At 44.9% G+C, this 19003-nt stretch overlaps 2 protein-coding genes across 10 annotated transcripts; both read left to right on the top strand.

Annotated features, from left to right (window-relative positions):
- The first annotated feature begins 5 nt into the window (after positions 1 to 5).
- Positions 6 to 6020, top strand: LOC147171696 (dicarboxylate carrier UCP2-like). Of its 4 annotated transcripts, XR_015095525.1 has the most exons (7): positions 7 to 487; positions 1375 to 1582; positions 2206 to 2409; positions 3404 to 3505; positions 3694 to 3874; positions 5005 to 5197; positions 5893 to 6020. XR_015095525.1 is itself a non-coding variant. In XM_086080102.1 (6 exons), the coding sequence occupies exons 1-6, from the start codon at positions 359 to 361 to the stop codon at positions 5117 to 5119; spliced, it is 939 nt and encodes a 312-aa protein (XP_085936228.1). In that variant the 5' UTR covers positions 7 to 358; the 3' UTR covers positions 5120 to 5812. The 4 variants fall into 4 exon arrangements, 2 of the variants coding, with proteins under 2 accessions (XP_085936227.1, XP_085936228.1); XM_086080102.1 differs by lacking the exon at positions 5893 to 6020 and having other exon boundaries at positions 5005 to 5812; XR_015095526.1 differs by lacking the exon at positions 5893 to 6020 and having other exon boundaries at positions 8 to 487; positions 3632 to 3874; positions 5005 to 5812.
- Positions 6021 to 7081: 1061 nt separating this feature from the next.
- On the top strand, positions 7082 to 15451 carry camkk1b (calcium/calmodulin-dependent protein kinase kinase 1, alpha b). Of its 6 annotated transcripts, none has more exons than XM_086080095.1 (17): positions 7082 to 7287; positions 8956 to 9224; positions 9558 to 9719; positions 9808 to 9861; positions 9996 to 10047; positions 10572 to 10702; positions 10903 to 10939; positions 11040 to 11061; positions 11155 to 11243; positions 12010 to 12209; positions 12309 to 12362; positions 12437 to 12510; positions 13456 to 13543; positions 13641 to 13769; positions 14432 to 14535; positions 14723 to 14773; positions 15176 to 15451. In XM_086080095.1, the coding sequence occupies exons 2-17, from the start codon at positions 9006 to 9008 to the stop codon at positions 15267 to 15269; spliced, it is 1560 nt and encodes a 519-aa protein (XP_085936221.1). In that variant the 5' UTR covers positions 7082 to 7287; positions 8956 to 9005; the 3' UTR covers positions 15270 to 15451. The 6 variants fall into 6 exon arrangements, with proteins under 6 accessions (XP_085936221.1, XP_085936223.1, XP_085936222.1 ...); XM_086080096.1 differs by having other exon boundaries at positions 7096 to 7287; positions 10581 to 10702; XM_086080098.1 differs by having other exon boundaries at positions 7097 to 7287; positions 9558 to 9605.
- Positions 15452 to 19003: the final 3552 nt, after the last annotated feature.

A 19003-nucleotide genomic window follows, 5' to 3' on the forward strand; every position in this document is an offset into this window, starting at 1 on the left:
GGCGGGGGGGGGGGTTGCTATAAAGAAAGTGTCATCTTTTGTATTTTTCTAAATAAAATTAATATTTGCTTGCCATCCATTCAGTGTCCCCCTTAGACTAATACTCGTAAGTCAAATAGTTGCACAGGTGACGCGGAACGTTTGCGTGGGGCGTGTTTGCCTCCAGCGCACACGACTGACTGAGCGACTGTTCACTGCCGCCGGTCTTATCGCTTTACACGGGCATGACGGCTGACGGCGCGAGACCGCCGCCTGGCTTTCTGAGAAGTCACGTTTGGATGTGGACGCTGGAGGCGGCCAGTCGTCTTTGTGCCTAAGGACAGGTTGGTCCTCAGCCAGACGCTTTCTTCTTCTGACCATGGTCGGCAGGGGAGCTTCTGCCGACTTGAACCCGTCGGTGCCCGTCAAGATCTTCTCGGCCGGGGTGGCCGGCTGCGTGGCGGACCTGGTCACCTTCCCGTTGGACACGGCCAAAGTCAGACTGCAGGTGATCAGCAGACTCGAAACACTTTCTTTTTGTATATTATTTCGATTATCAATTCAACTTTTTCCAGAAATTGGTTTGGTAGAGAAAGACGATGGCTTTCTGAAAGTTTGATTTACAAATGTATCAAAGAGAAACTCTTGAGAATTATTCTTTAAAAACAACAACAAAAAACACCAAGACAAACTACTGGTGTAAATGTAGTCTGATTTGAACCACCTGGACCGGACGGCTGGGTTGTTCAAAACTGCAGAAGGATTGCATCATTGTTTGTGGGTTTGAAGCATGGCAGTCAAGTTTGCTGACTCGTCAAAACATGAAGCTACGAATAACCCAAAACTTGTAAACGTTTTGGAAATATGACCCCAAAGACAATTCCACTTAACAGACATGTTGAAGACGTTTCAACTCTTATCCAAAAGGTGTCTTCCATTCCACATTTCAAATTTATGCCTCTTGTCCCCTGGGGTTGGTCGCAATTGAGTTATTATTCACCAAGTATGGCTGGTGACAAACGGCATTATTTTCTACACCCTGGAATGGTCAGCAGTCAGTCAGTCAGTCGCAGGGCGCATCTCACGCTCACATGCCCGCCGCCGCCGAGTGAGAACTGCAGCAACGTCAGGCGAATGTAGCACGACACCAACTTTGCAAGCAAATGCCGATCACGTGCTCGACAGATGAACGCCGCTACATTGCGAGCGATTTGCATTGTCGTCAATGCGCGCGGTCGCAGCCGAGTGGCGAAATGCCAATGTCAGTGCCGCAACGCCACTGCCGATGCACCGATTGACGTGTTTTCACTCGCACTTCGTCCCACTTAACGTATGGCTGAGCCAAGGTGGAGCATGTCGTCTTTCTTACTCGCTGTGCTTTCTTCCTCTTTTCAGATTCAAGGCGAATCCAAGCCCTTGGCGAGAGGCCAGCGGGCCACGTACCGAGGCGTGTCCGGCACCATCTCCACCATCGTAAGGGCCGAGGGTCCCAGGGGCCTCTACAATGGACTGGTGGCCGGCCTGCACAGACAGATGAGCTTCGCCTCGGTGCGAGTGGGCCTGTACGACACCATGAAGCAGTTCTACAGCGGGGGCTCAGAGAGTGAGCAGTTGCACATTTGTTCTTGTTTTTACATCTGACAAATCGTCCTCACTTGTTTTTCACTCAAACTGCACATTCCACCGTGCGTTCCTGCCCGCAGGCCTTCGTCCATATGACACTAGAAATGTTGACAGTTAATGCGAGTCAAGTTATGTCAACATATAGAAAATGTGTCAACAACTGTTGCCAGTCAGACCAGGTTGACGGTTCCCGCTGTAGATAATTGCTCTTTCGCTCACTCCTAAATGTGTTATGTTGGTCATTTCCATATCATTTAATCAATAATGGTAAAGACATGTCCCGCTGAATTAGAGTGTAAAAGTCAGTCAAATGTATTGATGTATTTGAATAGATCGTTCTCGTGTGACGTCCCGTTCGGGTGCCGCCCCACGCTGGATGGACAAGCCGCCAACGCAAGCAAGCGAATGAGAAAACAATCAGCGTGACCAAAAAAACGACAACAATCAGCGAATAAATCCGACGCGATGAACGTGCCATATTTAGTGAAACGATCGTTAATCCAAAGTACAGAGGATGGACATACAATGACGTCATCGTCCACCACTGCTGACAATTGAAGCCCAATGTTTTGCATGTAATTGTTGGAATTGCTCGTTTGGCAGATGCTGGCATCGCCTCGCGGCTGCTGGCGGGCTGCACCACGGGGGCCATGGCGGTGGCGGTGGCCCAGCCCACCGACGTGGTGAAGGTCCGCTTCCAGGCGCAGGTCCGCCTGCTCCAGGGTGGCTCGGCGACCAGGTACAGCGGCACCATGGACGCCTACAGGACCATAGCCAGGGACGAGGGGGTCCGAGGCCTGTGGAAAGGTAAAGGGGGTGGGCCCATGCGTTGTCCTGAAATGTGATGGCATGAATTGAACGCTTTGAACAAAGGACACATTAAGGCGCGCGTGTCCAACTCATGACATCGGCGTCCCATATGGCTCACCATATCATTTTTTGCGGCAGCATCAACTTCATCTTTCGTGCGAAAATACTAAAATTGCAAATTGTCTTCACTTTTAAAAATGTTGTGATATTGCAAGCATTTTTTCGTTACCAATCCCCTTTTTTCAAATAAATGTTTGAACAAACACTTTTTACTGGCCTCAGGTTTCAAAACTAGCTATACATTAATTTGTTGTGTGCATCATACATTTATTTGGTTTCAGTTATAACGGCTCTCGGAATGAAAAAAACACAAGTACATGATGAGAAAAAGGCTTATTGCCCATAAAATTCAAAATACTTTGGCAATTGCGTTGATATTGGTTGAATTTTGGTGACGATTTTTCGCATTTTTTATAGCTTTAACTTTTTGCTCATAAGTTTACATATCCCAAGGTTATGTATATAAACTTTCAAATCTCCCAAATAATGCAAAATAAATCCTGTCCTATTAAATGAAGAAACTTACATTTTATTTGAAGACTGATTTAATTTTAGTATTACACTAAATGCAAGAACAGAATTTCATGCAACAGGATTGCAGATCAAGGCTAATGTTAAGCATTTTGTTCAAGAGTGCGTGCTAGCTTTGTTAGCAGCTTTAAGAGATCAAGAACGCATTCGACTGCTTGGGCAGTGCCTAAATATTTTCATATTTATTTGCCTTTTTCTGAAAATACGAGTAAGAGCAGCATTGGTTTGACACCCCTGAAAACAAAATCTGACCAATAGAAAGAGGTCTCGCGGTCAACAAAATGAGCTGCATGCATTTTTTTAGCAAATTACACGCAACCCGTCAGCAAAGAATCACATTCTTGATTTCGAGCTTATTGGTGGTTTGGACCTGACCTGGAACAATTTGCTGCCTGCACAGGTTGTCTGCCGAACATCACTCGCAACGCCATCGTCAATTGCTGCGAGATGGTCACCTATGACATCATCAAGGAGCGTATCCTGCAATACGAGCTGATGACGGGCAAGTGGAAACTTTTTCTCACCAGAGCAGGCCGCTTGCGTGTGAGCTGATGCTAATGAATGTCTTTTGTCTTTGGGTTTGTTGTGTATGTATGCTGTGTTAATTGTATGCTTGGGGGGTCACAAGACGGCAGTCAGAAGACCTCGCGTAGCGCATCTGCCCTATGCAATTTCTCTGCATTCCCCCAGACAACATGCCCTGCCACTTCACGGCCGCCTTCGCCGCCGGATTCTGCACCACGGTGGTGGCGTCCCCGGTGGACGTGATCAAAACGCGCTACATGAACTCGGTGCCGGGCCAGTATGGCGGCGCCATCAACTGCGCATTCACCATGCTGCTCAAAGAGGGGGCCACCGCCTTCTACAAGGGGTACGTGCTGGATCAGCTCTTTCGCCGCCGTGGACGTTTATATCCGTCCACCGGGATCTCGCCTATTACCGCCACCGAATATATTCGCCGAGTGTGTTTGTCAACGGGAAAAAGCTTGCCTGCGAAATCAACCCCATTGCTTTGGATTTGAGGTCAGCGCGGCCTCGGAGTCGAAGATAAACAATAGGCGCTCGCGGAGTCTCAACGTATGTGGATTATCAGGGAGGGAAATTGAATTTCTTACGTTTTTGCATAAATTGCTCAGAACATTTGGTCTGATCTTCATCTCAATCACAAGAATGAACAAAAACAGTCAGTTTGAGAGTAATACCACACAAGCCGATGAAAAGAGTTCTGGTGAAAAAAGCCAGTCGAGCCTTTCTTTTGCTCGGTTTGGCGCTTATAGTGCGGTTTCCGGCTACCCATTTGTATTTGAATTTTCAAGAAACGCGAAAATAAAATTGAGTGGAAATGCTAGAAATTTGAAGGAAAAAAAGGGCCCAAAATTCGCTCAAAAAATAGTTTTTACGCTTTGGAGGGGGTGAATTTTGAAGAACATGCGAATTTTGGCTATGGAAAGAAGTTTTGCGAATAAGCGCCAGCAAGACCGGATACACGTCGCACGTTGTGACCGAATATTACGTACATTTGTGGTCACAAAGCAATGGCGGACGATAAAGTAAGGTATGTGTGGGGGGGGGCGACAAAACAGAAATCTTTTTGGAATTCATTAAGGAAGCAAATATGAATGCAAAATGGAAAACAGCAAAGAAACGCAAGAATTACAAAAGCAAACATAGGAAGGACGTCCTCGTCTTCTTCTTCTTTTAAATTACTGATGGATCACATTTCTATGGTGTATAGCGCCACCTACAGCGGCGGAGTCCCCTCTCAATATTCGCAAACGGGCAGAAGTCGCATGTCTGTTTTTTGCATTTTCACAAAATTGGCTTCAAAATGTCAAAACCTTTGGATGGAAACCCGACTATCGTCGCAGAATACAAAGCTCAAATGTTTCAATGTGACTAGAAATGAGGGAGCTCCTTTTTGAAATGGTTGCACGACAATAAATCAAGTACACATGAAAACCAAAAAAGTGAAAAAGGTGTTTTCATTGTCTTCTATTTTAGATTCATGGCCTCCTTCTTGCGCTTGGGCTCATGGAACATCGTCATGTTCATGAGTTACGAGCAAATTAAAAGAGGTGCGGCAAGATTGCAGCAGTCCCTGAAGTCTTCCTCTTAACCCGTCTGGCAGGTTGTGGCTTGGCATCGTAAAACTTCTTAAGCGGAGCGCGGCTCAAAAGTTGAAATGTACAGGAAGGTGTGTCTCTGTCCCTGTCCCTGTCCGTCCCTGTCCCTGTCCGTCCCTGTCCGTCCCTGTCCCTGTCCCTGTCCCCGTCCCCGTCCCTGTCCCTGTCCCTGTCCCTGTCCCTGTCCCTGTCCCTGTCCCCGTCCCCGTCCCCGTCCCTGTCCCTGTCCCCGTCCCTGTCCCTGTCTCTGTCCCTGTCCCTGTCCCTGTCTCTGTCCCTGTCCCTGACCTCTCCTTTCATTGCTCTTACATTCTTGATTTCAATCACCGAAACCAACAGTGTGTTCATATTTGGGGCCATAATTTTGCTGATTTTCTCCTGAAATTGGTTAGTTGCAATGTGTTTCTACAAGTTAGTATTTATTAATGTCATGAAAAGAAGAATAGTAATACGGTATATACAACAAAACATATATAATTGTAGCTATGTTCAAAATGGTGCCAAACTTGGGTAACATGGGTCCATGTTGTTGTTTTTTTGTTTTGCGATTGACCTCGTGTGGAGGGCTGAGCTCACACGTGCTGATGGCTTCATTGACTTTGTATTTAAATGTGTCTCCTTGCTTGTTTTTGATTTTTTGTGGCACAAATAAACAATCTGCCAGAAGGCATAAGCAAAAAGTGAAACATTGAACAGTTTTATACTTTTTTTTTTTCAAAAATAATTTGACCTGCATTTTAAGGTTCCTTCACATTTCTCCCAAAAGGCGAGTAGACCTCGATGGCGTGACGTCACACGGACTCCCGGCAAGCAAAAGCTCCCACCCGTTGATCAATGAGGTGCGGACGCACGAGTCTCGAGGCCAAGGCAAGATCAAAATCTTCTTTTTTTGTTCCTGCTTGAGCTTAAGTTGATCTTCTTCATGTCTTCGCTGCGTCACGTCACGCAAGATAGATTTGCTTTATGCATATTTTGCATGTCAAGCTTCGTGCCGGCCGGCTGTTCCAGTTTTTCAGGAAGGTTCTCTTTGCACACAATGGCGTTGTTGGGCAGCCACTACCAACACCGGACGTCCCGCAAAATTGCCACATTGCCAAGCTATTGAGCCATCGATTTGCATACCATGCCGACACTGTGAGTTGTGTTTCAGATGAAAAGTTTCAACTTACAACTCAAGTTTTTTTTAATGCATATTTTTCACCAAAATAAAAAATCCGCATTTAAAGTGCAGTGCTGCCCTGCAGTGATGCTCATAGGGTTACTTTGCCAAATGAGGGTTTAAGTCATAAGTTAGTGCGTTAAATTCAGGTTTCAAAGTAGGATGGATGTCAAGATAGCTTTAAGGTTTCAAGCCAGCATTTTTTTTTTTTGATCAAGCTGATTCCAAGCTTGGCTTTGGGTTTCAAATGAGGCTTTCAAGCCTCGGTCAGGGTTTTAAGTTAGGGATAGGCAAAAACTAGAGATGATATATAAGACATGGCATGCACGGCCACAAGGTTATTTAGAAATCAGTTTCCGTCCATCTGTTGTCCCGTGACTGATTTGTTTATTTTTTTGTGTCAAATGAATTTAGTGAAAGCGCGCTTGAAAGAAGAGCATCCTGCTTCCCTGTCGCACCTTATAAGGTCATCATTTGCTCCAATTGTAATAACATTTGCACTCAAAAATGTATCAAAACCCAATTATGTAACAAAAAAATCCTGACGGATATTGTAATAACGATGAATGATGATAATGCAATGTCATGTATTGAACGTTGCTATAACAACACTAAAACTGATGTAACCGTGAACTTAATACATCTTTTTCAAAACATAAGCATCACAATGTTACATTTAAAACGACGCAGTTGGAATCAAGTGGGCGGGGCTTATTTTTGAGTTGACGTCACTCTCAACGAAACCGCTGACCCCCACCTGCATGGTGGCGTCCCGCCCTGGCGGGTCATGTTGTGGCGTTTGGAAGCGCTCAGCTGCGCTAAATGCGGCCCGGCGCTAATCCCGTAAGTAAGACGAGCGTTGACCGCGTCCGCTTCCTGATTAGCGCCGAAATCCGTCCCGCAGTCACAAAAGGTGCACCGGCACCTGGTCCGCGTTGTCAAGCCCATGAAGGACCCCGACGCGGGACGCGCGACGCACGAGGCCCACCCTCGCCTTCCTTGGTGAGTTCACTCCTGATGTTTGTTTACAAATGCCACGTGGAAGGACGCCAACGGGCGTGCGCGGGTTTGAGCGCTCGCCGTGCAAAAAAGCCCGCTATTCATTTTAAAAAGCACGTTTGTTTTTTAGCTGAGTTTTTCAGCCAGCCACTGGCACAAACAAGTTGTCTTTGCTCGGAAGGGTTTTCCTCCTCGTTGTTGCGTAAGAAGATTTGCGAGGTCGGTCAAGCAACCGCGACCTGCGCTGGACACTTGCAAATAAATAAAAACGTTAGTTTATTTAGCACAATTTCCAAACCGTCCAAGCAGGCAATGAAGCCAGGAGGGCTTTTACAACCTTCACTAAATTGTGCCAGACAAACGCAACATTGAGATTTCGTTACAATGTCAGCGAAGGGAAAATAAATTAAATTTGAAATTTTAGGACAAGATATGTGACTTCACTGACTTCTTTCTGAAAGGCAGTGTAGGAGGATATTGATCTCAAAGATATTTCCAAGTCCTTCCAAAGTTTCGGGCCCTCTCAATGCAATATTGAACTGATAGGAATATTTTGTGTTTTAATGAGATACATTTCACATCATAATGTGGTAAATTTAACTTCTACGGGAAAACACTTTTGTTTTTGAAAATGCTGTGTGTGGTGGGGGGGCGGGGGTGCTTCTTTTCAGTATTTTTTTATTGTTTAATTTTCTGTTTTATGGATTTTTTTTCTCTGTTGAATGTGTTATTTTGAGTACTTTTTTCTGTCATTAAAAAAATATTCTGGAAAACGGAAAGCGAAATATACCGAAAAACAGTAAACCAAAACAGAAAAAAATATTCACTAAAAAGGGGGAAACAATATTAAGAAAAACGGGGGGCAGGGTAATCAAAAAACAAAACAAAAAAGTATTTAAAAAAAAAAAAAGGGAAAATAATCAGAAAATTAGAAAAAAAAAAATTTTATCCTCTAAAAATAAAAAACAAAGCCTCCCAAAATATTTCTCTGAAAAACCGGAGATTTTTTAGTTTCCAATTGAATGCAATACGCTTCAGTAAACTTGTGCATTTGAGAAAACAAAGCAAAGGTTTCAAAGCAAACCAGGTTTAGGGTTTTAAAGATGGATTTCCAAGTCTGGTTATGGTTTTCATCAAGGGCTAGGTTATTAACATCAGATTCCATGTCATAGTTTTGTTGTAGAGTAGATCTTTTCCGTCGCGTGTTCGTTTTTCCTTTCGGATAGTGACAATGTTGGTTATCTGAATACAGACTGGAGATCGATGAACAGTTCCTTCAAAGCTTTTATTTCTACAGAATATTCCGGGCACAAGTGAATTGCAGGCAATGGCTGCAGCTTCTCACAAGTGCGAAGATTACAGAGGACTTACAATATTCTTATACTATCTTGAAGGGCGGTAAACAGTTCAACCGGAGTTGACCGGACATGAGATAAAACTCAAGGACATCATTCAAACACAGACCAAAGCCCGTTTGAGAAATAGAGGGAGGTTATTCAGTCATGACTGCACCTGGCAGAAATTGCGATAACACTCACAAGGATACATCCGCAGAACAAAAGCTCTCCTGAGGAAATTAAAACCGTTATGACGAGATCTGGGCAGAAGATGCAGTTCAGTTTCCAAATGGTTTGAGCCAAACCAATAAAAAGTCTTGTTCCCGTCCGTCAGCCGAGTAGCGATGCGTCCCACGTGAGTGCCGGCGCCCCCCCGAGGCCGTCATGAGTGTGACGAGCGACGACCCCGATGCCGAGCACCACGGCGAGCTGGACGACATGCTGGCGGCCATGAGCGTCAACGTGGCGTCTGACGCCTATCGACCGGCCGCCGCCCGCCGGGCCCGCCTCTCCGACCGCAAGTTGTCTCTGCAGGAGCGCGGCGGCCGCGTGGTCAGGCAGCCGACCATCGAGACCAAGAGGGTGTCCATCACTGACGCGCAGGTAGAAAACGTCAGCCGGGATTCCTTTAACCTGATCGTTGACCACAATTTTCCGCTCGTTCCAATGGACTTGGAGGCCATGTGCTAAAAACGTTTTTTTTCCCACAATGCCACTGGGTATCGACGTGTGCGTGCACATAGCCAGTGAGGTTATGGGAAAAATGCTGAGTGGAAAACATGCACTGCAACATAACAAAAAAGTAATAATCAAAAGTGATGAATAAACAATGTTTACTGAGTTAATTTTTGAAATGATTATTTGAATGTAGGCCAAATGCGAAAACGGCGTTTGAAAAGCTGCATGAGTGCAGAATGGTTGCTTTTTGCTTTGCAGGATTTTGTGCAGCTCAACCAGTACAAGCTGAAGAAAGAGATCGGGAAGGTACAGCAAGACGTTGCCTTTGTTTGTGTGTTGCTGAGTGAGCGGCACGACGTGACGCACAAGCCGCCAACAAGCGCAATCCAAATGCATCCATTTTCCCGACCGTTTCATTTGGTGCAAATCCACATTGATTGCAAGCTTCGCCTCCTAAATATTGACGATATTACGGTAATCAGCTGCTTTTTCTTTTTCCGCATTGTAGGGTTCTTACGGTGTGGTCAAGCTGGCTTATAATGAAGACTCTGAACAGTATTATGTGAGTGGATGCCGGTCGACATTTGAGCTTTTGTTCTTTTGTCTGTGGCAAATTTTTTTTTACATCAATATCTATTTTTCATATGCATTGCTCTTGTTCTTTTATTTCTTTATTTTTACTGCATTCCATTACAGGCCATGAAGGTTGTTTCAAAGAAGAAGCTCATGAAGCAGTTTGGTTTTCTGCGTGAGTCATAAATGTCAAATCGATCATAGTTTTTTTGTTTTTTGTTTTTTTCCTGCAACAGACCAGTGATTTTATGCTCCCTCAAAATAGTTGCATTTTTTTTGTTAAAATATTTTTGAGTATTTTTAAAAAATGTCAGTTAAAAAAATATATATATTTCAATTAGTAATATTCTAGTATTCCTGAAAATTGTCCAACAAAATGACCCCCCCTTCCTTTTGTTTTTAAACAAGACCAGTTTTGGTTTTCCGACAAAACAGGTTGGATTTTTTTTTAATAGTTGCACTTTTTTTTTTTTTTTTTTACAAAATGAAAAATACTGTAAAGTACAAGAAATAAGTACAAAAAAAAAATTGCACTCTTAAAAGTTGCTAGACTTTAGTTTTGCAAAAAGATTATATATTTTTTCAAGGCTGGTCTGGATAATACTTTCTTTTTTGTTTCACACATAAAGTTTGTCATTGGAAAAAAAAATCAATATTCCAGAAGTGTCATGTTGTTCACTTGTGTCGGATGTGTTGGTGTCACTTCAGGTCGCGCAACGCCTGGCCAGCAGGAGGCCTTCCCCAAATCCTCCTTGGCGCTGGAGAAGATCTATCGGGAGATCGCCATCCTCAAGAAGCTGCACCACCCCAACGTGGTCAAGCTGGTGGAGGTGGGTCCCGTCCCGTCCCGTCCCGTCCCGTCCCGTCCCGTCCCGTCCCGTCCCGCCCCGCCCCGCCCCGTCCCGTCCCGTCCCGTCCCGTCCCGCCCCGTCCCGTCCCGTCCCGTCCCGTCCCGCCCCGTCCCGCCCCGTCCCGCATGCGTCCACAGTTTCTCCCGTGTCCTGCAAAACAGCTGCTACTCTGCTTGCAGGTGCTGGATGACCCCGATGAAGACGGTCTCCACATGGGTACCCACCCACGTTTGCCACTTCTATCTTTATCACCATTTCAAAGAGTCAATGTCGATCGTTTGTTGTTGTTTTTTCTCCCCCCCGCCCCTTTCCGTAGCGTTCGAGCTTATGACCAAGGGGTACGTTTGGCGACTTTTTGACATCCTGGCCTGATGTGGCAGATTCCATAGTGAAGCGCTTGATTTTTGTTTTTATTCCGATTTTGTTCCCAGCCCGGTGATGGAGGTGCCGACGGACGAGCCGCTGACGGAGGAGCAAGCTGGCTTTTTCTTCCGAGATCTCGTGCTGGGCATCGAGTATCGTACGTCGCTTCACCGCAATCGCATCGATCACGCCTCCAATCAATAGTTCACTTCTAATTACGTTTGTTGGATTTGATTTGACTTTTTTCCCTGTATTTTATTCATTTTGACTTTGAATACATTTTGTTTTTAATTTGATGAAATGTTTGGTTCTGTTATCCTCTTAGAAATGTAAATTTCAATCGTCAAGTACTAAGAAAGAAATCAGGACTTCAAGTTGCTCCGTAGAATTTTTCTTTCATTCAAATTTCAATTGGATTTTTTGTCTTTCGTTTTTATTGGAGCTGCAATTTAGATTTTTTAATTAATCCAAATTATTAAATGATAAATTCCAATTCGTACTTTTACGGCAATTTCAATTCAATCTTGCTGTTTTAATTTGAACTTGAGCCTGACACTAATTATAATTTTCTATTTAGATTTTCAATTTTAATGTCAAGTGTATTTTTATTATAACTTTGAATGTAATTGCAGCTGAATTTTGGGTTAGCAAATTCCTTGAAAAATGTGATAAAAAAAGATTTTTGAAAATGTCATCTTTATAGTTCCCAACAACCAAATACATTGTACAAATTGCAGACATGTCATTCCAGTGGAGGGGAATTCCTTTGAACCCTGACCCCTTAAATGTGGGGGTCTACTTTAGATGTTGATTTCCAATTCAACATTTGAATTTTGATCGTCATCTAACTTTGTGATGAGGTTGGATGGAAAGGCGCCGCAATTTGTAAGATTGCGCTTGTGTTTGCATGCGTTGGCCACTAGTGCACTACCACAAGATCATCCACCGGGACATCAAGCCGCCGAACCTGCTGCTGGCCGACGACGGGCACCTCAAGATCGCCGACTTCGGCGTCAGCAACCAGTTCGAGGGGGCCGACGCGCTGCTGTCCGGCACGGCCGGCACGCCGGCCTTCATGGCGCCCGAGACCATGGAGGACCACTGGCTGGAATTTAGCGGAAAGGTGACCGCCCCCCGACGACCCCCCCCCCCCTTTCCCCCTTCCCTGCCGCCGCTCACCAAAGACACCGTTCATGGCGTGCGTGTCGTTTGCGGCCCGCAGGCGCTGGACGTGTGGGCCATGGGCGTGACGCTCTACTGCTTCGTCTATGGCAAGGTACGCGTGCCGATGCGCGCGCCGGCGTCCCTTCCCACGTTTGCGTGCGTCAGCGTGACCGTGTCGTCCCACAGTGTCCTTTCTATGACGACTACGTGGTGTCTCTCTACAACAAGATCAAGAACAAAGCGGTGGAATTTCCACAGACGTAAGTTCCACGCCGCGACATTTGACCAGCACGCGCCCCGCAGTCTCCCGGTTTTGCTTTGCCGACCGGTTTTGTCAGTCGATGACTTTGTCATTTTACGGAAGATTTTTGGGGGAGGGGTTGGCAGGTGACCTCATCCAAACCCAAAAACGTATAAATATGTTTTTTGAAATGCTTTTTCTAACGCAACAGCATACTGTGGAATATTATTGTAAGAATGCTGCGTCTGCATTCGTCTCGCCGCAGTCTTCCACGAGAAAGACTGCGGCGACTTCCCAGATTGCTTTGCATGTCTTTAATCACAGAACACAACGTTGTGGAATGTTGATGGGATTCTAGTTGCGATGTTGTCATTTTCTATAAGAAACAAATAAATACAAATAATTACAGTGAGGTCCATCGAGGCGTCACTCTAAAACAATATCAATTGTAAAAAAAAAAGTAAATAAAGAAATATATCAGTGGCACAAAATACATTTTACAGTCATATTTGTACACTAAATAAGGCAGATTACAATTATTTACAATGTCGTCTCTTTGTACGTGTATATATACGTACGTATATGTGTATATACGCAGTATACGTGTGTATGTATGTATATAAAAGTACAAATACAAAAATAAATAGTATGAAATATCAATCAATAAATGTATTTATTTCATGCTGCAGAAGCTCTTTCAAGATGAAATGTTATTCAAATGAGGGGGCGGTCCTAAGCATGCCTTGCGTTGGCCGTCGCAAACTGCCTTTCAACGGTCGAGCGAGCGGTTCGGCGAGCGAGGACGTCTCGCCGCCGGCTTGCGCCGAAAGCTCCGGCGATGGCCGCCGACCGTCTCGTCCGCCGTCAGCACGACTTGCGACTCGCGTTGCTCGACAACAAGTCCGCCCGTGTCCCGCGTGTGCACGATGCGCTTTGACTTTTGCGCCGGTCACTTTTTGCGCAGGCCTGGTACGAGCGAGCGGCTCCAGCATCTGATTGGCAGCATGTTGGACAAAAACCCGCAAAGCAGAATCACACTCCCAAACATCAAAGTGAGTCGTACGCGCGCGCTCGACTCCCGCCAGACGCTGCTCGCGGGTGTGCGAGGGTCACGACCTCTGCGCGGTGTGTGCGTGTGTGTGTTCCCAGCTGCACCCGTGGGTGACGGAGTGCGGCGCCAACCCGCTCCCCCTGGAGGAGGATCACTGCACGGCGGTGGAGGTGACGGACGAGGAGGTGGCGAAGAGCGTCACGCTGGTCTCCAGCCTCTCGGCCATGGTGAGTCAGTCTTGGTTGAAATCTTTGACACAAAGTTCCCATGACGGCGCGTACGCGTCGGCGCTCGGGCAGTCACGCTTTTTGATGGCTTCTCCTCAGACTGCTAGTTTACGGCTTCGTCTGTCCTTCCTTCCTTTTCTCGGTCTCTCCTTCGGTCTCTTGAGGCCTCCCTGATTTTATGTTTTTTGGATTTGTCGGGGTCTGGATGTTTCTTGGGCTGGGGAGGAGTTCTGGTGGGGGGTGTCGGGTCGGTGCTGGATTTCACCTTCCTTGGTTTTCTTTGGTCCCCTCGGGTCTCCTGGTGTTCGGTTTAGGTGAACGGTATGAGATTTTTTCTAATAGGTTTTTTGGTGAGCTAACAAATACACGCACGCACGCACATACACACAAAAAAAATAATAATAAAATTAATTTAAAAAAAATAAAAATAAAGAGCAATGATGATGACATTTCCGAATGAACAATACTGAGCTCTTTAAAAAAAAAAAAAAGAAGAAGAAGAAAAAAAAGAAAAGTCAGATGACCACGTGTTCTCATCGTCACGTACGCTTTTTAAAGCCTTTTCGTCTGACTTTGAGAATCGGGATAATTGTTTAATCTTTGGCATTTGGAGGACGGCTGCTTTTTCGGCGCTCTGATCGCTCGCTCGCTCTGATCCTCAGATCCTGGTGAAGTCCATGCTGCGGAAGCGCTCGTTCAGCAACCCCTTCGAGTGTCAGGCCAGACGAGCGGAGAGGTCCATGTCTGCCCCCGGTGGGCTTCTCATGTAAGTGCAAGCTGGCAGCAATGAGAGTGGTTTGTTCTCTTCTGCGCTCGAGCAGTCGCATCTTTTCCGTGGCTTTTCCTCACACTTGAATTCTGGAAACAATCGTTGAGATGATTTTTGCAAATTTTGGGAAGAATATTCAAACTCGGCGTGGAAGCGAAGATAGTGACAGGTGTGTTTCTTGCAGTGGTTCTTGGGGTCTTTTGGGGTCTTCGGTTCAGCTGCATCCATCTTTGAGGTAATCATTTGAACCCTGACCTTTCCTCTTCCTCTCCTTCTCCATTTTGCCTTTAGCTGCGACTTTTCTCGACCCCAAATTTCCTCTGACCTCGCCATCCTCCGCTTTTCACCGCCTTCCCCAAATTCTCATCCACAACTTCTCATCCTCCTTCCTCGCTTTTTCATCACCAAATCCTTGAAAAAAAAAAGCTCATCAAACTCATTTGAATAAAGCTCATCGCAAACTTTTGCAGCTTTTTTGTCTCATCTTCCCCAACGTAACATTTTCATTCCAAACTTTTCATCATCATCCCCATTTTTTTTTCTCATCGTCATCCTCAAATTCTTCCCCTCCTTCCTTCCCACCCTTTCACATTCACCTTCTTCTCCTCTTTTGCCGGCAAATCTGAAACGCCGTCAGGAGGAGCAGCGGCGACGGCAGCCGCGACGGCGAACTGGAGGACTTGTACGAAGACGAGGCGTTCACTGAGTGCACGGACGCCGGCCGGACCTGAGGCCGGCCTTGTTTTTTTTTTGGCAGTGTTGCCATGGTTACGTACGTAGCTCGGAAGATTAGCACCCGCGGGACACGCGCTGACGTTAGATTGCACTGCGTTGTTGACTGGAGGTTAAAAGAAAATGCTCTGCAAAGAGTGATTGTTTACATTTTCCAACGAGAATAAAAAGATGGCAGCCAGTTGGTGCTGGTGTGTGTCGAGTCTTGATCACTAGATGGCGCTGTGGCCTCTCCACGGCAAATCATTTTAGTTGAGACAAATCATGTGTAGTATGCAAAAAGAAAAACAGACGATGGCTGGAATAAAGAGTTTAAAAACAAAATGAGTCTCAGGCTCTCTTGGAAGGCGAACGTGATTGACTTATTAGGCATTTTATTTTAGAAGAGAGAAAAAGGGACTGGAAGTGGTTACACTTTTGTTTTTAATTTGTATAAAAAAAAAGTGCGAGCCACATGAATGACTTTCCTTGTGCCGATTATGCGCCATTTGGAGCTACGGAAGCATATTGTTTGCATTCTAGCAATAAAATACATTTCAAGTTCTAATCAAGGTTGTTACAGTTTTAATGAAAACTGAAATTGATCAGACATTTTCATTAGCAAAATCAAATACAAATAAAAATGCTTGTGAAACGACACCTTTAGTAAAACTAAAACTGTTTTTTGTGAAGATCAATTAATTCCAAATGCTTTCAGGTTTCATTTTACATTTAAATGAAAGTGTTTAATTTGCGTCCATACAGAAGAAGGAAAATCAAAATGTTATTTGAGAAACATAACAAAAACAAAATTGGGGGGGGGGGGGGATATATATATATATAATTGAAACGAACTAACAAACCTGCTGAGTTTAAACACCAAAAGTCAAAAGGAAATATAAAAAACCAACTATAATGAAAAATGCAAACTATTATGAGCGTGATCAATTTCACTGAAGTCCTTAAACGTGAAACTGTTGACGACCAACGCAAGCAAATCCTTTCGCTTGCGTTTCCAAGTAAAGCAATCGAACGAGTATTTGCACATTTTTAACACAAGTAAAGATACGTTTGCTCAAGTTGTGAGTTGAAGTACTTGTGTGAGTTTATCCGACTCTTTTCTCTCACTTGCGCGTTCCAAATGCGTTCTAGTGATGAATCGTTCAAATCTCATTTGAGCTGTTTTGATGCTTGATGATCTTTTGCGGACGATTGCGTTGTCCGTGCGAGACGTGCGAGCGCGCCACCGACCGACGTTCTCGTTTGCTGTCCGTGATGTTCTCGTGTCTTTATTGTGTTCGGCTGCTGCATGAGAGTTGGAACATTTCTGTGGAAACGGTTGCCATGCAACAGCACAAAAAAAATCGAATCAAATACCTCAGCCGTACGACATGCCGGCAATTTTGCTGCGTGGCTCCTCCGGGTTTTTTCGTTTTGCTTTTTGGGTCATTTCCACGCACACGCACACAAACAGCTCGTTCGCTCTGCTGTGGTTTTCGTATATCGATATATCGATATATCGATATCGTGTTGCAAAACCCTCAAAAGTCTCCCAAATCTCCAGCGTTTGCCGTTTTGACCGTTGATGTCATTTGGACGGCGAGCAAATGAATACTCTCGAGCAAAATCACAAACTTTAAATGCTTGACTTTGTCAAATAATGCTTAGTCTACAATTCAAATGATTTGACATCATGATAGAAGATATTGTTGTTATTTTTCCTCTTCAACTGCAGGAGTTTCCGGTTCCATCCTGATTTTTGAACTCAAATGACTCTAAATCTTTCACAAAGAATTGAAAAGCGAAACCTTTGCGGGAATCCAACCTGCGGCCCATCAGGCCCGCTACGTCCCCCCCCCGATCGCGGCGCCGCCCGGCGAGAACACTTTGCTCTCTTGAGCCACCGCCGCTTTGTATAAATAATACAGAGCGTGAATAATTGATGCGGCCGAGGTCTTTGTGCTGTTGTCGTCACGCTGCCGCATGAAAACCGAAGACGACCAAAAAACAACAACGTTAAGCTGTCAAAGGCATGACTTTGGCTTACTTCCTGTCTACGGGCGTTATTTATAGACATTAGACAAGTCATTCTTTTTATTTTATTTTATTACTCCTTTCCCACCATCCCTCTGATCCAAACGCGGATATTTTTGGAATTTTTCTTCTCTGATTTCCTTCCAAGTGTGCCGAAAGTCTTTTTCCGGTCTTCTTTTCGGCCTCACGCGCCGAGACAAGCTAGCTCGCTTTCACGCGTGCTAGAACAGTCGACGCTCACGTTAGCGCTCGCGTCTCGCTGTTTCCACAAGCGTCTTGTGTGCAAGGAGTTCAGCAGCGCGACAGTTACCCACAATTCCACAGTCAATTTGGAAAAACATCTGCCTTGGCTGTAAGATGGCGAATTAGTTCAGATAGATAGCATCCATCGAGCTAGCTAGCTAGCGAGCTAGCATCTGCATCTCTCTCTGATGCTATGTGACGTGTCGAGGATCTGATTTCCCCCCCCACCCCATGTCCATGTAAATAGTTGATTCCGATTATTATTATTACTTTGGTTGATATCAATGACAGCATAACAAGATGCCTTTTGCCCGTTTCTCCGGAAAACGATTTCCTGCGGATTTTGTGCCGCAGCTTCCAAATTTGCAAATGGAACTTGGAGATCAGATGACGCTTGGTTCGCGTGCCCCCAAAGTCCTGGGTTGACCCCCAAATGGGGTACGAGGGCGTGAAAACGCAGCCTGGTGCTGAAGCCTGAACCCTTTCTTTTTTTTTTCCTTACAGGATGCAAAAGGTGTCAGCTCAGTGCAGCAGCAGGAGCAGCGAGGGTCCTTTTTATAGCCCTAGCAACAGCCCTCTGATTGGCTCCTGCGCCTGCCAAGCCTCTTGGCTATTGGCTGGCGAGACGGAGCGCTCCAAGTGCAGAATTTCATCTGCTGAGAATGTTTGCTGCTGCAGTGAAACAGAAGGTAAGGAAGGGAGGGGAGGGGGGGGGCCTCAGCCATCAGTGTGAAGCTAGAAAAAACACGGCGCCCACAAACGCACCATATGCTTGCAAAATCAATCTCATTCTGTACTTCGAGATGCTGCATCCAATATTGTGACTCGTTTAAAAAAAATGTAAAAGGTTGACTTCAAGTCTTTCCTTGCTACTTTGCATCCTTGCTATCTTTTTGTCTTGCGTCTTTTCTTCTACTTTATTATTATTCCGCTGTCTTTCGTCCGACGACTTCAACATTGATTGATGGATTCGAACCATTCCAACTTCAACATGTTCAGTTCTTGCCACGTCATTCAATATCATTCCAAATAATGCCTCCGTTTTTCATTCAGCCTTCACACGCGATTTCTTCAGAAATTGCACGCTGTCTACTTCTAAGATACTTTATACAATATTGTCACTCTTATTTTTTGAAAAGGTTGATTAGAAGCTTCAGTGCGGTGAAGTGACCGTACAAATGAATTATGGCAACCAAATGATCGACATAATGAGATTAGAAAAATGTCTGCTTTAAATACATCTTGGTGGACAAACGAACATATTGAGCTTCAAACGCGGTTTTTGCTGTCGGTGGATGTTTTCAAATGTATTAAAACAAATCAAGAAAAAAAGAAGGCATTATCTCGCTAATGCTAATATTAAAAACAAAACTAGCACCAATGGCAAGCTTTCAAAATGTCAAAACAAATCAAGTAGATAAAGGGAATTTCTTGCTAACGCCTAAAATAATGCTAACAAGAATAAGAAGAATTTTCA

This window comes from Leptonotus elevatus, chromosome 7 (assembly GCF_054856555.1).
Source record: "Leptonotus elevatus isolate MCC_2025b chromosome 7, RoL_Lele_1.0, whole genome shotgun sequence".
NCBI lineage: Eukaryota > Metazoa > Chordata > Actinopteri > Syngnathiformes > Syngnathidae > Leptonotus > Leptonotus elevatus.